At 38.9% G+C, this 18,472-nt stretch overlaps 1 protein-coding gene and 1 long non-coding RNA gene across 5 annotated transcripts; one reads left to right on the top strand and one right to left on the bottom strand.

Moving 5' to 3' along the window:
- The first annotated feature begins 508 nt into the window (after positions 1–508).
- Positions 509–5,565, top strand: LOC147847074 (uncharacterized). The gene is made up of 3 exons (XR_015477279.1): positions 509–732; positions 1,176–2,591; positions 3,720–5,565. It is a non-coding gene; the product is annotated as an uncharacterized LOC147847074 (long non-coding RNA).
- Positions 1,819–16,482, bottom strand: LOC103909439 (B-cell receptor CD22-like). Of its 4 annotated transcripts, none has more exons than XM_087238030.1 (11): positions 16,413–16,482; positions 16,103–16,266; positions 15,014–15,196; positions 14,676–14,915; positions 12,144–12,395; positions 11,787–12,044; positions 5,305–5,547; positions 5,134–5,230; positions 4,287–4,332; positions 3,807–4,054; positions 1,819–2,142 (listed from the first exon to the last, which is right to left on the bottom strand). In XM_087238030.1, the coding sequence occupies exons 2-11, from the start codon at positions 16,161–16,163 to the stop codon at positions 2,088–2,090; spliced, it is 1,683 nt and encodes a 560-aa protein (XP_087094156.1). In that variant the 5' UTR covers positions 16,164–16,266; positions 16,413–16,482; the 3' UTR covers positions 1,819–2,087. The 4 variants fall into 4 exon arrangements, with proteins under 4 accessions (XP_087094156.1, XP_087094153.1, XP_087094155.1 ...); XM_087238027.1 differs by having other exon boundaries at positions 15,014–15,352; positions 16,103–16,172; positions 16,413–16,450; XM_087238029.1 differs by having other exon boundaries at positions 16,103–16,172; positions 16,413–16,450.
- Positions 16,483–18,472: the final 1,990 nt, after the last annotated feature.

Genomic DNA, 18,472 nt, shown 5'->3' with positions numbered 1-18,472 from the left:
CCCTCTAGAAACAAATTTGGTGACCACTTGTGTATATTAATATATACTACTGGTCAAAAGTTTGTCATCAGTTTTTTAAAATGTTTTTTTTTAAAGAATATTATTATGTTATTCAGTATTATTTATTTATTTATATTTATTAAAATTAAATACATTGTTAAATATGTATTACAATTTTAAATAACTGCTTTTTGGTGTGTGTAGTTTCAAATGAAGTTATTACTCCAGTCAATATTGCTTTTATAATTATTATCATTAATAATATTATTAACAATAATAAATAATATTCGAGTGAATTCTGAAGGATCATGTGACATTGAAGACTGGAGTAATGAAGCTCAAAGTTCATCATTAAAATCACTGAAATAAATCGTTAAATTGAATGATAAACTACTTCTGAACAGTTAGTGCAATAGCATTTCACAATTTTAGTATTTGTACTGTATTTTTGATTAAATAAGTTCAGTCTTGGCGAGCAGGAGAAGCTTATTTTAAAACATTTAAAAGATTAATATTGGCTGTCATCATCAGCAAGAATGGTGTTTAAAGGAAGCACCCCAGTGATTTGGTCCTGCTAAGGGCTGTTCATGTTTAGAGCTTAGAATAAAACGATGAACTGACAGTGCTGCGTCCCTGCTTATTCTCCAGATTGCTGCTAACAGAGACACCCAGGATCATGTGGTGTATGGGACATGAGTGTTTTCTTCGCTAACACGTTAATAAACAAAGGCTGTGTCCGAAACTGCATACTAGAGATCTGCGCGGGACTAAATTTTGAATCCCGCTCCCGCCCGCACCCACCAGGTTTTAGCCCGAACCCGACTGCTCCTGCTTATATTAAGAATTTGTTGTCCTGCTGCCCGACCCGCCCCGTTTTCTGCCCGCCACGGCCGATCCCGCTAAAGAGCGGTGGAGAACAAAACCAAAAATCACCCAGCTATACAGTCCAGACAGCCAAGCTGTCTGTATGAACACACACACTCACAAAGCACACACACACAGACAAATCTCTCTCTCATTCGTATAGCAATATCCGTGATATTGCTAGACAGCCCGCTCCCGTCCCAAATTTAACCCGTTACCGACCGCTCCCGCGATTTTTTGGGAAATTTATTCCCGCGCCGCAGAAATCTGGTAGGTCCTGCGGCACCCGCAGGACAGCCGCAGGAATGCAGACCTCTGGCGCATACTTCCATACTATATAGTATGCTAAAATCAGTAAGCAAGCCAAGAATTTGAAAATCAGTAGGCGAAAAGTACCCGGATGACTTACTACTTCCGGCGAGATTCTGAAGTGCGCATCCCATGCATGCTGCGCTATGCCATGATGCCCCTTGAGAGAATTCATGAATGGAAGTCAGGCGACGTACTGACGCAGGTAGGTCACGTGACCATGACAAAATGGCGGATATAGTACGTCCGAATTCCATTCATACTTTTCACATTCATACTGTATAGAACAGGCCGAGTGGAACGTTTACATTCAAATGCAGTACCTACTGAGTAGTAGGCGGTTTCGGACGCAGCCAAAGTTGCGCCATAGATGCTCTCACTCTGCTAGCAGTTTTAGATTAAATAAACAATTTAGCTAGGTTATATTAGCTCCAGTTGCACATGTACAGCAATTATTATAATATATTTTAAGTGTCCTCACAATATGCGAATCTTGACCCAGTCTTCTGTTGCATAGGTAAACTTTTGGAAATACAGTGCATCCAGAAAGTATTTATGTTACAGCCTTATTTCAAAATGAATTAAATTCATTTATTTCCTCAAGATTCTACACCCGATACCCCAATAATGACAATGTGAAAAAAAGAGTTTTTGAAACTGTTGCAAATTTATTAAAAATAAAAAAACCTGACAAATCACATGTACATGCAAAATACGGGAGAATCCCGGGAAAAACAGGAGGGTTGACAAGTATGGTTAAATATAAAGGGAAATACTTAAGAAACAAACTTCAAATTCACAAATGCAAAAAGCACCATTAAACTGATCTGAAACACAGTGAAATCTACCAAAACCCTCAATGTGTGGCTGAAACACAACTATAATTCATTAATCTTCCATGGACAGTCTTTCACTTATTTGAGCATACTGTAAATCACAGACTCCTCCACAGTTTCCACATTCTCTTGCCTAAAATACACAGAAACAACACAACAGTGTTAGAGATTATATAATCAGTGCTGGTTTAGCTGATGGTGGTGATGTTATGGGTGTTTATATTGCACTGTTCTGCACATTTTGAGAAATAAATGAAAGGAAATACAATAAAAAAACTACTAAAAATGAAGAGAAACTAACACTAATAATAAATGACCGAAAACACTAACAATGTACAAGTCCTCATTTATTTAGGCCAGTTGCTTAAGTTGCTATATTCTGATTGGCTGGATTTCTCTTATATTGTAACACTGGTTTAGTGTTGAGCAAATGAGTTGAGCCTGACGTTACATGTGATTGAAAGGAACGACAAAAACCTTAAAATTGAGTTTATCATTTTGTTGAAGTCATTTTGCATGACCAAAACAGGATCTTTTGTGCACAGAATTATATTGCAACTATAACGGCATGTGTTTAGTGCAGTGGTTATAATCAGTGTGTGTTCAGAGCAGTGGTTATAATCAGTGTGTGTTTAGTGCAGTGGTTATGTTCAGTGTGTGTTCAGTGCAGTGGTTATGTTCAGTGTGTGTTTAGTGCAGTGGTTATGTGCAGTGTGTGTTCAGTGCAGTGGTTATGTTCAGTGTGTGTTTAGTGCAGTGGTTATGTTCAGTGTGTGTTTAGTGCAGTGGTTATGTTCAGTGTGTGTTTAGTGCAGTGGTTATGTTCAGTGTGTGTTTAGTGCAGTGGTTATGTTCAGTGTGTGTTTAGTGCAGTGGTTATGTTCAGTGTGTGTTTAGTGCAGTGGTTATGTTCAGTTTGTGTTTAGTGCAGTGGTTATGTTCAGTGTGTTTAGTGCAGTGGTTATGTTCAGTGTGTGTTTAGTGCAGTGGTTATGTTCAGTGTGTTTAGTGCAGTGGTTATGTTCAGTGTGTGTTTAGTGCAGTGGTTATGTGCAGTGTGTGTTCAGTGCAGTGGTTATGTTCAGTGTGTGTTTAGTGCAGTGGTTATGTGCAGTGTGTGTTTAGTGCAGTTGTTATGTTCAGTGTGTGTTTAGTGCAGTGGTTATGTTCAGTGTGTGTTTAGTGCAGTGGTTATGTGCAGTGTGTGTTTAGTGCAGTGGTTATGTTCAGTGTGTGTTTAGTGCAGTGGTTATGTTCAGTGTGTGTTTAGTGCAGTGGTTATGTGCAGTGAGTGTTTAGTGCAGTTGTTATGTTCAGTGTGTGTTTAGTGCAGTGGTTATGTTCAGTGTGTGTTTAGTGCAGTGGTTATGTGCAGTGAGTGTTTAGTGCAGTTGTTATGTGCAGTGTGTGTTTAGTGCAGTGGTTATGTTCAGTGTGTGTTTAGTGCAGTGGTTATGTTCAGTGTGTGTTCAGTGCAGTGGTTATGTTCAGTGTGTGTTCAGTGCAGTGGTTATGTTCAGTGTGTGTTCAGTGCAGTGGTTATGTTCAGTGTGTGTTTAGTGCAGTGGTTATGTTCAGTGTGTGTTTAGTGCAGTGGTTATGTTCAGTGTGTGTTCAGTGCAGTGGTTATGTTCAGTGTGTGTTCAGTGCAGTGGTTATGTTCAGTGTGTGTTTAGAGCAGTGGTTATGTTCATCGTGTGTTTAGTGCAGTGGTTATGTTCAGTGTGTGTTCAGTGCAGTGGTTATGTTCAGTGTATGTTTAGTGCAGTTGTTGGTGGTCCAGCAGTTTCTCCTCACCTGTGGTCTTGATCAGGCTGCTGAACTGGTGTGTTGTCACACTGACGCTGCTCCTCTTCTTCTTCTTTCTTCTTCGGTGTGTTTTTGTGATATTGGACAGTGGCGTACTGGATCTCCTCAGCATCTCTGCATTCAGCACTTATTCTGGGATTCACAGTTTCATACGGAGCTTCATCGGCTAATCCAGGGTCACAAACTGGATTGTTGTAAGTTTGATCTTTCTGTGACACATCAGAATACAGATCATTCTGAAACACAAGACAATAAAGCATTCATTACCATCTGAAACAGTCTGATCAACATTTTAGAAATATTTTATTATTCACACTGAATTATACAGCAGAAAGATGTGAGACGTGATGTAAATATGCTGATGCTTTTCACATTTGAGTTATACAATTGTAAATATATTAGACATTTTAATCACACAAAGGAAAACATGACTTTGACTGATTTTAAGGGTGTATCTATATGATTTACCTGCATCACTATGAGACCTTCAGATTTAACATTCCTTTGTTTCTTTCTGTTTAGGGGATTAATCACTTTAATAAATAAATGAAAATGAAATATGCATATAATAAAATGTTACAAATAATCAAACATGAATTCAACACAGGCAAATTGGGAATATGTGCCCAGAGCTACTTTTTTGGGAACCATATTATATGTGTCTGAGGGTATTTCTGGTTGCATTTTATGTGTACAAACACACAATGAGATTATATGTCATTGAAGGCATCTTTCGTTCCGTTCTGGGTTACTGCTGACCGATAACCTCCATATGGAGCTTTTCCAGCATGGTCAGTTTGCTTGGTATCTTACCTTGTACAGTGTCAGGCTTAAGTAGTGGAATGGACCGGGGTTCAAGTCCAGCGAAGGGCAGTTCCAAAAAACCAGGTAACAAAAAAGAAGCATTGTGGAAATGTGGTAAAAGTGTTAGGTTGCTATGGCTTTTTTCTCCTTGTATGCATTTGAAAACACTATCGGTTGGGTTTGTGTGGGATAGACGCATGCGAGACGGATGTTGAGATGTGCAGAAATGTATACAGACTTACAAGAAGGATTTTGTTTTATGATAACTCATAGGTCAGTAATTTATCTTATATGGTCAAAAAAGAACATTGCGCCCCTCTAGTGGATTTCTGACATTAAAAACTGGAAGCAGAAGTAGCCCCAGGCACATATTTCACAGTTCCCAAAACATGTAGCCCTGGGCACATATTTCTAAATGAGCCTGGGTTTGCATGCATAATATAGTAATATTTGACAATATCAGATATATTTTTCCTTTTGAAATAAAAATTAGCTTTTTTATTGATCTCACATTTTTAACAGGACGATGATGACAATGATGATGACGATCAATATTGCTACAGATGTCGCTGTGATGATGATGATGTTTCTCTCAGCATGTTGATGAACTGAAAGATGAAGCAGATCATGATTAACTCTCCAGACTGATGAAGTTACAGGAGTGTGATGATAAAAGCTTCACCAGTGACAGTGACGGCGTCTGATCTCTGAGCTCCATGTGGATTGTGAGCCTCACAGTAGAAGCGTCCACTCTGTACTGCACTGAAACTCTGTCCAGATCCAACAGCTGAGCTTTGATTCTCCTTAAACCAGCTGTAGCTCAGAGCAGGAGGGTTTGAGTCACTGATGCACATCAGACTCACTGAACCTCCAGGCTCTATTACAGCAGATCCATTGATGGACACTGAGACATTCCTGGGAGAATCTGAAATAGAAAAACAATGTTTTCAAAAGAGGGAGGGCAGATCTCTATGAAAAGCTGAAAATATCAAAATATGTGTCTCAGAAAAGATCTGGAATGATCCATTCATTTTGAACAAATCTTTTATTTGACTCGAGATTTATGAACCCTTTTTGGATGATTTCCTTTGATTACATTGTGCAGGTTGAAGAGTAGATTGGTTTCTATTTCTTCTCATCTATTGGGATAGGGTAATTTCTTCATCATATGAAAGACAGTCAGAGCCGGTAAAACATTTGATCCATTTATCTCTCGAGTCCCCGGGTTTGAGTTATTCATCTCTCTCATGCTGAACATAACATACGCTTATATGGGACTGTCTGTGTCACACGCACGAACATCTCAAACTTGAAGACATGTCAAAAAAGCTGAGATAATCATAGAAAAAAGACCAGGTAAACTATGAATGATTAATTTCTCTTTCTTATAGCATTCTAGTTATGATTTGTTTGTTGAGTGATCAATGTTTGTGCTTGATAGAGATGTGTTTGTAAGCAGGGATGGGCAAAAATACAATGTAATTTAAAATAAAATACAAAATACCTAAATTTCATTTGTATCAAAATAAACTACAAAATACAGCAGGCACAACAAGTATCAAAATAAAATACTGTATTTTGTATTTAAAAAATACTTTTACAAGTAAGCATGACATTACTTCACAAACCTTCAATCAATAGGCAAATTTGATCAATCCTCTTACCATCAAACTGACTTATATAAAACATACAACTTAAATAAACAACGATTGACAGCAACAGCATTTTTCAGAGCAAGTTTAAGTCAGCTTCTCTGCCATCTCATTCATCTCTACATGAATAGCCATTCATAAACTTTTGATTCTCTTTGACTTTAGAATAAGTTTTGTACAAATTTCATAAATAAAGTCCTGTCTATAAGATGATTTCTGTACAAACATTCACTGTAAAAACCATATCATGCAGATAATGAGTTAGAACATAGTACTAAATATCTTCTTGTGTTTTTATTCATTGGATGGCCAGTGAAATTGCCACCATCTCTTAACAGTCTTATAAGATCCTCAAGCCTGGGGCTCATTACCGTTTGCAAGGCGAGAGGGGAGTTTGAGCTCAGGTAGATCTGGAGAACTCCCCTGCTGTAGTAGCTAATGAATAGATAGTGATTACTCTTAAGAGATGACTACTTACTAGGAGCAAGTCTATGGTGCTGATTTGGATTAGTCCATTAACTTAAGTTGCATGTTTTTGGATGGTGGGAGGAAACTGGGGAACCCGGGGGAAACTCACGTGAGCACGGGGAGAATGTGTCCACAAAGAAATGTCTGCTGGCTTGGTAAGGACTCGAACCAGTGACGTTCTTGCTGTGAGACAAAAGTGCTAACCACTGGGCCACCGTGCCACCCATCTAAAAAAGGAGTAGGGGTGGAAGGGGGGATTCTTCAAAACTAATATGGCTGTCATATGAAACTTAAGGTATTTTTAGTGGCTTAGTAATCGTCTAATTGGGGAATCGTAAATTGAATAATGCGAGACCAGCCGCAAGCGATCATAAGCATGTGACCCTCTCGAAATTAGTTTATAAATAAACTTCATTTCTGAAGGGTCGCCACAGCAGAATGAACTATTCCAGCATATGTTCTTAAACAGCAGATACCCTTCCAGCCACAACCCAGTACTGGAAAACATACACACTCATTCACACACATACAATATAGCCAATTTCAATTCATCGATTCCCCTATAGCATATGTGTCTGGACTAGGGGGGAAACCAGAGCACCCGGAGGAAACCCACACCAACATGGGGAGAACATCCCAACTCCACACAGAAACAACAACTGACCCAGCCAGAACTCAACCAGCCACCATCTTGCTGTAAGGTGACAGTGCTGACCACTGAGCCACCATACTGCCTTCACTTTATATTTTTTTTTGTTCACATAATTTTTTTAAATAAATCTATTTTTTTGCAATTTAAATCTTTCACACTTCATGTAAAAACATGATTTCTGAAAACTACTAAGATCTCCAGTTTGCGTCATTTCCATAAATCAACTTTTTCACAATTGTACTCTTCAATACAAAACATAAAACATGATCTCTAAAAAAAAAATTGAGTTATCTTCATATACATCATGCTGCTGCTGTGCAATGGGACTCTAGAGTTTTTGACCAGACTATATAGACTGGAGTATTATTAAATATTAAATACAGTATATGAGTGTCTTATGTCTTCTGTCTCTCAACATCCACATTACTCCTGAGCCGCCACACACTCCAACACTGGTTACCTTTCGCAGAAACCTACGATCTCTCTCACCCAATAGACTATCCACCATTGTTTCAGACTCTCTTCCTCCATCTTGCAAACTCTTTGCACTTGATTCGAACAGTGCCACTGATACACTCTGCTCCACACTAGCATCATGTCTAGACCGATTATGTCCTCTTGCATCCAGGCCAGCCCGTGCCAGTCCTCCTGCACCCTGGCTCTCGGATGCTCTCCGTGAGCATCGCTCAAAACTTCGAGCTGCAGAAAGAATTTGGCGGAAAACTAAAAATCCTGCACAGCTCTTAACATACCAAACTCTTCTGTCCTCTTTCTCAGCTGAGGTTACTTCTGCAAAGCAGACATATTACCGTCTGAAAATCAACAAAGTCACTAATCCTCGCCTACTTTTTAAAACATTTTCCTCCCTCCTCTATCCTCCTCCTCCACCCGCATCCACCACACTTACTACTGATGACTTTGCTACATTCTTTTGCACCAAAACTGCAAAAATCAGTGCTCAATTTGCTGCACCTACAACAAACACGCAAGGTACACCACCAACACCACACACACTCACCTCTTTTTCTCAGCTCTCTGAGTCTGAGGTGTCCAAACTTGTGCTATCTAGCCATGCAACCACCTGTCCACTCGATCCCATTCCCTCTCATCTCTTGCAAGCCATCTCTCCTGCAGTCATACCAACACTGACACACATAATTAACACATCTCTTGACTCTGGTTTATTCCCCACTTCATTTAAGCAGGCTAGGGTAACCCCACTGCTAAAGAAACCCAACCTGGACCATACGCTACTTGAAAACTACAGACCAGTATCCCTGCTTCCATTCATGGCCAAGATTCTGGAGAAAGTAGTGTTCAATCAAGTTCTGGACTTTCTTACTCAGAACAATCTCATGGACAACAAGCAATCCGGCTTTAAGAAAGGCCACTCAACTGAGACTGCCCTGCTCTCGGTCGTAGAGGATCTCAGACTGGCTAAAGCAGACTCTAAATCATCAGTCCTCATTTTGCTGGACTTGTCAGCTGCTTTTGACACTGTCAACCACCAGATCCTGCTATCTACGCTCGAGTCACTGGGCTTTGCGGGCACTGTTATACAATGGTTCAGATCTTACCTCACTGACAGGTCATTCAGGGTGTCTTGGAGGGGAGAGGTGTCCAACCTACAGCATCTAAACACTGGGGTACCTCAAGGCTCTGTTCTTGGGCCACTTCTCTTCTCCATCTACACATCATCTCTAGGACCAGTCATCCAGAGACATGGATTCTCCTACCACTGCTATGCTGATGATACCCAGCTATACCTCTCTTTTCATCCTGATGATCCCTCGGTTCCAGCTCGCATCTAAGCCTGCCTGTTGGATATTTCACACTGGATGAAAGATCATCATCTTCAGCTGAACCTCGCAAACACGGAAATGCTTGTAGTTTCTGCCAACTCGACTCTACACCATAACTTTTCAATCCAGATGGATGGGGCAACCATTACTGCATCCAAAATGGTGAAAAGCCTTGGAGTAACGATTGATGACCAACTAAACTTCTCTGACCACATTTCTAGAACTGCTTGATCGTGCAGATTCGCACTCTATAACATCAGAAAGATCCGACCCTTTTTATCTGAACATGCAGCTCAACTCCTTGTTCAAGCTCTTGTTCTCTCCAGACTGGATTACTGCAACTCTCTACTAGCTGGGCTTCCAGCTAACTCTATCAAGCCTCTTCAACTGCTCCAGAATGCAGCAGCACGAGTGGTCTTCAATGAACCTAAACGAGCACATGTCACTCCGCTGCTAGTCCGTTTGCACTGGCTGCCAGTTGCTGCTCGCATCAAATTCAAAGCTCTGATGTTTGCCTACAAAGTGACTTCTGGCTTTGCTCCTTCTTATCTGCTCTCGCTTCTGCAGATGTATGTGCCCTCCAGAAACTTGCGTTCTGTGAATGAACGTCGCCTCATGGTTCCATCCCAAAGAGGAAAGAAATCACTTTCGCGAACGCTCACGCTCAATCTGCCCAGTTGGTGGAATGAACTCCCTAACTGCATCAGAACAGCAGAGTCACTCGCTACTTTCAAGAAACGACTAAAAACCCAACTATTTAGTCGCCACTACACTTCCTAATCTGCAATTGCCTCTCTGAATATCACACTAACTGTACCAAAAAAAAAAACAAAAAAAAAAAAACACCAATACTACTAATACTTCCCTTCTTAGACTTTACAGACCTGAAACTTGCCTACAGCACTTATTCATTGTTGCTCTTGGTTGTGTAAATTGCTTCCTTTTCCTCATTTGTAAGTCACTTTGGATAAAAGCGTCTGCTAAATGACTAAATGTAAATGTAAATGTAATATACTGCATTGTGTGACTTTGACATCTTTCCTCTTCATTTACTACACAGTGCGCTTGCAGATCAGCTACTGGCATTTAAAACAGCCAACAAAGTATTGTAGGAATCGCCACTGTAAGACTTATTTGTATGCTGTTTGTCTGGTTTTCTTTTCTTATTGTTTGTGCAGTTTACTCATTCTCCCAAGATGTTTTCAGTTCTTCTTTAACCGGAGGAGTCTCAGTTTACTCCCTTAGTGAACACCAGCACACCATCTTTAGATGGTCTCTATTTCTAAAGATCCTCTGCATTTCCACCTGCAGCACTGAGACTGAGAATGATCATGTTTTGAAAGCTCCTCATCCTGTTCAGAACTTTTATTCCATCTCATTTCTGAATTAAAGATGCTGATGCCGAATTGTACACTAAACTTAATTCATTTATTTTATTTTCGGCCTAGTCCCTTTATTAATCCGGGGTCGCCACAGCAGAATGAACTGCCAACTGATCCAGCATATGTTTTTATGCAGCGGATGCCCTTCCAGCCGCAATCTCGGGGAAACACATACACAGTCATTCACACACACACTTATACACTACAGTCAATTTTAACATACCCAATTCACCTGTACCGCATGTCTTTGGACTTGTGGGTGAAACCGAAGCACCCGGAGGAAACCCACGCGAACACGGGGAGAACATGCAAACTCCACACAGAAATGCCTACTGACCCAGTTGAGGCTTGAACCAGCAACCTTCTAAGGCGAACGTGCTTCCCACTGCCCCACCGCATTACCCATACACTAAACTGCCTTTGCTTAATCAATTTCCTATTCTGATCTCAAGCCAAGACAATCACTCATAAAGCACCAATCTGATGCCGTATTTTTATGGAGTCATGATGTAGACTTCTTACAAAGTATTTTACAGTATTTTAAAATACAAAATACAAGACACTAAAGTATTTTGATACAAAACAGTGACTCATTTTCATAAAACCCATAAAATACAAATTACAAATTACTATTTTGCTTTTAAAATATATATTTGGAATGCATGTATCATAAATACTGCCCATTCCTGTTTGTAAGGAACTTGTAGCATTTTAATGATATTTCGGCAAATTGAGTAAAATTACTAGAAAGTCTGTAAAATGATCTGATCTTCCATCCCTAAAAATGCTTCTGTCAGTCTATGTCGCTCCTGTCGCTGTTCAGTTGTTCTTCATCTAAAACTCCACATTTATAATCCTCTTAGTCTATGCTGACATTATTTTCAGCAGCTCAAACACTCTAATGGCTAAAGGACAGACGGCTGCTTCTCACTCAGGGCTGCTGTTTATGCTAATGAGGGAGAGATGGGCACAAGTGGGCGGGGCTTTCCCCCTCTGATGACACGTACAAAGGGAACATGTCAATCAAAGTGTTTCTGCAGACTGACTTTATCAAGTCTGATTAGAACAAATAGAATTAACTAATAGCATTAGTGGCTGGAAATTTTCACACACTGCTGACACACAACTGTGCTTAAACACCTTATAAAAGTGATTTCATATCAAAGGTACCATTTAATATAATAATTACTGAACCATCATAAACTCACACTGGACATCTAAAGTCACAGGATCAGAGTATTTCTCTCCATGGTCATTTCTGGCTCTACACTTGTATTCTCCACTGTCATCAGAGCTGATCTTAAAGATGTTGAAGATTCTTCCAGAATTCAGAGATTTATTTTCTTTAAACCAGTTGAAGATCAGAGCAGGAGGGTTTGAGTCGCTGCTGCAGTTCAGAGTCACTGAATCTCCCTCCACTATTACAGCAGATCTATTCATAGACACTGAGATGTTCCTGGGTGGGTCTGACACACAAAAACACAAACGGTTTACAGTTACAATAGTTTTGACATCACAGATTATATTCTAATAGTTTAATGTCACAGTAAGTTTTGCTAACTCACACTGGACATCTAAAGTCACAGGATCAGAGGATTTCTCTCCAAGATAATTTTTGGCTCTACACTTGTATTTTCCGCTGTCATCAGAGCTGATCTTGGAGATGCTGAAGATTCCTCCGAAATTCAGAGATGTATTTCCTTTAAACCAGCTGAAGTTTGCAGGAGGGTTTGAGTCACTGCTGCAGTTCAGGATCACTGAATCTCCCTCCATTATTACAGCAGATCTGTTGGAGATCACAGGAGTATCTGGAGCATCTGCAGGAGAAACGTAAAAACTAAACTTAAAAATAAATATTAAAATATACATCCTAAATATATACAATTTACTAAAATAGCTGGCCTTTTATTTTATTAAATTTTATGTTTTGTGCTCATTTTTAACAATAAAGTAATGGTGTGGTAGTCAGTAAGTAAATGGGAACATTTACTGAATTATTTAAAAGCAGATAAATATTTCATCTTAAATATGAATCCTTTCCTGTCATTCAGACCTGCAACACCTTCCAAACAAAAGTTGTGACTCGAGCAGTTTAGGACTAGCTATCGGGTAAACTGGTAAAATGATGGGATTTTGCATTTTAGGTGATGTCAACAGGTGATTGTAATTATGATCTGGTACAAAATCCGCATCCAAGAAAGGTCTAGTCCTTTAGGAGCAAAGATGGTTTGCTCTCAAGTACGTGAGAAAATGATTAAATTCTGTAAACACAATGTTCCTCAAAGAAAGAGAAGAAGGCATTTAGATATTTTAGCTTCAAAAGTGCAGAACCTCATAAAAAAATTATGAAATCTGAAGGAATTTCATTGTGTAAAGGACAAGGGCGCAAGGCTACACTGAAAAACTGTGATCTACGTTCTCTCAGGCAGAACTGCATCAGGAATCCTCATTCATCAATAAGAATCATATCAACACATGGGCTCAGAACTACTGCGGCAAACCTTTGTCAAGTACCGCAATACAGAGTTACATCCACAAATGCTAGTTAAAACTGTACTGTGCCAAAAGGAAGCCCTGTGTTAACAGTGTCCAGAAGCATCACCGACTTCTTTGGGCTCAGGGGGATCCAGGTTTGAATCAGTGTTTCAGGTATTTTTTGGAAAAAAAAATGGTTCCGTGTGCTCTGGACCAAAGAAGAAAAGGATCATCTAGACCAGTAGTCACCAATCTCCTTCCTGCAGGGTTTAGCTCCAACTTGCCTCAACACACCTGCCTGGGTGTTTCAAGTATACCAAGTAACCTTGATTAGCTTGTTCAGGTGTGTTTGATTAGGGTTGGAGCTAAAATCTGCAGGACACCGGCCCTCCAGGAACAAGTTTGGTGACCCCTGCTTTAGACCCCTAATTTAGCCCGCGAGGATCACACAAGTTGCCCGTGGGCCTGTTATAAAATTAGCTTATCATAGCACCACATACCAGTAAGCTGCATCTAATATTTTTTGTAGCTATTCTTTTTAAATCACACTTGCATTGGTGTAAAATTGAAAATGACATTAAGTTGTATATTAAAAAAAAAACTTTAAAAACAATTTAAGACAAATGAAGTGTTGCATATTGATATTTATCTGTTTCCAATCAATGTTGACAACTATTGTGAGAAATCATTAACATGATCAGTGTCTTCACATAGATGAATATCATTAATTAATAATAATAATTGAGTAAATTTGTTATTAAGAAGTGTGTATCAAACTGGTAGCCCTTCACATTAAACGACACCCAAGAAGTAGCTCTCAGTTTCCAAAACGTTGGTGACCCCTGTTACCAGCTACAAGTTTAAAAGCCAGGGTACAGGTCCAAATCCCTGTAATTGGGGTTGAAATTGGTAGCACATTACTCATCACTGCAAACATATTATGGTATTTCTATGATTTAGAAGAGCCATCAACTTAAATACAGCAATACTTAAATGTTAGGGCCTGACAGGGAACAAGAGGGAAACAGGAACTAAAACACACACAGAGATCAATGACTAAAGACAGGTGAACACGATAATGAGGAACTAAAGCGGGAAACAGAACAAAAGGGAACCAAATGACAAAACACACCTGAAAAAAAGCACAGCAGAGGAGCACATGAAATCATGTGTAATCATGTGCTTTCATATTTGCATATCTGCATAATGTCCTCATATGTTAAACTAATTTTGTCCATGTATTTACCTAGATATAAGCAACAATTTTGTTAAATTAATTTGGTTAACTTTTTTTAAAGAAAAATTCTCACTGTTAAATCATTAACTCAGATATGTCAAAACAGTTCTAATTGGCTGGTAGTAGTTGGGTTAAGGTATTGGTAGGCAAGTACAAGAAGATCATACTTTATAAATACTAATAAACAGCCAATATTGTATTACTCTAAGTTAATACGATAGTGGTACTTCTTAAGACTAAAATCACAGAACAACTCTCATACCATGGTGGCAGTATTGCAGTGAGTATATAACCTTTATGCACCGACTACTTCACATTTATTGTAAGTGTGAATGGTATAAACATGTGAATACTAAAAGGTTTAAATAAAAATTCAAAAACTTACATCTGACATTGAGATAAACAGCAGGAGAGATGTAGTTGTATTTCTGCACACCACAGCTGTAGTGTCCTGCTTCTGTTCTACTGACTGAACTGATGTTGAGTTCATCTCCAATATTAGTCAATGTGTGTGAGTTTCTGTACCAGATGAATGTTGGTGTGTCAGTCAGTTTACAGCTGCTTTTACATGTCAGACGGACTGAATCTCCCTCTGTCACTCTCTCAGGAGACTCCAGCTGAAGATCTGAACACAACACACACATTATATCTAGTGCTGCTCTCATACACTGATTATTATTCTACATAATGACCACAAGAAGAGAGAAACCTCAGGAGAGTCACCTGTGACTGAGAGACGCACTCCTGGAGTGCCTGTCCATTTCCCTCCATTTTGATCAGTAATGAATCTGAAGTAATACTGGTGTTCATCTTTCTTTGTCACATGACTCAGTCGGACAGTGCAGATCTGCTGTTTATCTCCCAGATACTGAAGCCTCTGACTGTATTCAGGGTCCACAGACAGATCTGGAAAACCATTTACATCTTTGGTCCAAAACACTTTCATGATCTGATGTACAGTAGTCGGGTATGTAAAAGTGCAGCTGATTGTAATTGTTGAGTTCTGTAGTGCACAGATTTTTAAAGTACTGTATTTCACACCCCAACTAGCAGCAGAAACCCCTGAAACACAGAAATAGATAAACTGGACTATAAGACACTAGGGACACATGCAGTTTTACTAGTTTTAAACAGTGACATTTTAATCGTTTAAATATAAATAATGATCTCAGTGTGAGTGACTTCAGATTTGTTGAACAATAAAAATACACAGAGCAGAACAGCTGGAAAAAAAAAACTGCTGAGAAAAAACAAGGTCACACTTTATTTTGATGGTATGTTTGTTGAGTTTAAGTTACATTGCAACTGATTCTCTATACATTATAAGTAGACTGTTAGGTTGGGGTTAGGGTTAGTAAGTTGACATGTACTTGCAAAGTTCCCTATAGTCAGTTAAATGTCTGTTGAAGGATCAGAATCAACAGTAAACAGACTAATACTCAAATGGACCATCAAAATAAAAACAATAATGCTTTTAACATTTAAACACTGGAGGGTGCAGAATTATTTTCATTGAACGTACAAATTCACAATAATAAATTCCCACTAGCTGTCAAAGACAGCTTTGTGTGTGTTGTGGTTCAATGAAATTGGCTCTTGTCATGAAGATCGTACCAGTACTTTAGTGTGTCACAGCTTAAAACAATGGTGTGGAAAAAATGACTAGACAGGAGGATTTTGTGACACTTCAGCACAGACTAACTTCCTATATCAGAGAGAAGATGATCAGAAACCTGCTGAATAATGTCTGAGTGTGTGGTGTGTGTAAATGCAGAGAAATAAAGCAGTGATGTGAATGTAAGATTGACTCACTGTGAATGATGAGCAGAAAGATCAGATGAAGAGCAGGAGCCATTCTGAGCCACATCAGCATCAAATCTATCTAGAATCCAGCATTAATCATCACTTCTACACTCATCAACAGTAAATGTACATCACCCTAAACAGCTCTTAGTGTTAGGAAGATCTTTACACATCTGCAGATTATTAATGCACAACATCAGTGTGTGTAAATCAACTGATGACTGAGATCAACACAAGATATTTCTCATGTCACAAATCATGTGTTATATGAGCTTCATCTACACTAATCATCAGTCAAATACCAGTGTGTTTGTCTTACCGTGTTGAAGAGCAGCCGATCAACAGCAACTAACCGTGAACAACAGAACTATCAGTGTTCCTCTTTCAGCAAAACCACACCAAACCTGCCAGTGACTTATTAAACAAATTTGCATGTTTTTTTTCTCTTCAAGTTAATTTATAGACAGCAAGATATAGTATGCACATCAGTGTTTATACAGTATCAGCAGCAGGAGATGGAGACCACAAAGTGACATCCTATAATGATGAGCATTAATTGTATTTGTTATAATCAGACTTGATAAAAACAGTCTGCAGAAACACTTTGATTGACATTCTCCCCTTTTTAAACAGCACAATCTCTTTTGCATTTAAAGCAACAGTCACCAAAATGTCACGATTCAGATCAATGCCTGAAAGGGTCAGTAGCTATTTTGAGCTGAAACTTCACACACACACACTCTAGGTCAGGGGTCACCAATCTCGTTTCTAGAGGTCCTGCAGGGTTTAGCTCCAACTTGCCTCAACACACCTGCCTGGGTGTTCCAAGTATACCCAGTAAGACCTTGGCTGTTTCTCAATATGCGTTCTTCAGCGGTCTTGCTTCCTCGTGTTCTTGTGTAAAGTCATCATCAGTTTAATCATTTCCCCCACAGTCCACAACACACACGCTATAGATGAATTAAATAAGCTAAATTCACCATAGTATATGTGTGTGATTGAGTATGTTTGGGTGTTTCCAGAAGTTAGGGTGCTTTCACACTAGCACTTTTGGTCTGCACCCGGGTTTGTTTGACATCATAGTACGGTACATTTAGCTAGTGTGAACATGTCTTCTGAACTCGGGTGCGCACCTATGAACCTATGAGGTGGTCTGGGGTACGGTTTATGCAAACTCTGGTATGGTTCACTTCTGATAAGAATGCAGTCGTACCAAATAACATAACATTACACTATTCATGGGGCCACCGATTATGAAAAACAATCTTGTTAAAATCTTAACAGTTATAGACTGATTTTACAACATTTTATATATATATATATATATATATATATATATATATATATATATATATATATATATATATATATATATAAAACAGCTATATGATTATTATAGGCTTCTTGGCATCGGTCGGGGCCCCCTAATTCCTCGGGGTCCTAAGCGGCTGCTTACCTTCCTTATTAATCAAGTCTTCCCCTGGGCGTTTCCCATTACTGGGTTGCAGGTGGAAGGGCATCTGCTGTGTAAAACATATCTGGAATAGTTGGTGATTTAATTGGCTGTGGTGACTCCTGATGAATAAAGGGACTAAGCCGAAAAGAAAATGATTGAAATAAAGCACATCAATTACCATACAAGAGACAGGTGAAAATATGAATAATTGATGCTAGCTATATTCTGATACTATTTTAAAATTAATCAGGTTGCAAGTTGATTTACTGAAATCATGCAATTAAAGAAAGACCACTAAGTAAGAGCAAAACTCATCTCGGTCACACTTTATTTGAATGTATAATGCATGTTATTAACAAGCTAAATATTGATTAAGATTTTTAGTTCAATAAACTGCTAATTACTAACAAAAAAAAAAAACAACAACTACTATTCTGTAACTTTACAGAAGTGTAAAAAAAAACAAGAAAGAAAAACCAACAGCAATGTGTTATTATTTTTGTACAATCATGTAGTGATTGTTTCCACCAATAGAGGGCGCTGTGAGCTGCTGATTGTTCGCTCACACTGCTGTTTTAGCCATAAAGAACTGAACCAGCATGAGAGCACGTTCATACAGTCAACGGCCATCAAAAAAGACAGGAGTAAGAGATTAAGCCTGAGGAAAGTGAGTGAGTTTGGTTTTATGATACAACTGTAAACATTTTCATGCTTGTGTTCATATGAGGAACTCACCCTCTGTCTCCTCGGGTCGGGCCAGTTTGCTTTTGTTTTTCTGCTACAGTGAAACTGAAAGCAACCTGTGCTGTGTCTACAGGAACATGATACAGGAAAAGATATTAGGAGTGTGTGTGAGAGAGAAAAAGAGAGTGCATGATTGATTATAATAGTTAGTGTGTATGTTTGAATGTTCATGTTTGTGT

Source organism: Danio rerio, chromosome 1 (assembly GCF_052040795.2).
Source record: "Danio rerio strain M-AB ecotype USA chromosome 1, GRCz13ab, whole genome shotgun sequence".
Classification (NCBI taxonomy): Eukaryota; Metazoa; Chordata; class Actinopteri; order Cypriniformes; family Danionidae; genus Danio; species Danio rerio.
Note: the sequence above shows the minus strand (reverse complement) of the source record. Positions and strands in the feature narration are given on the sequence as shown.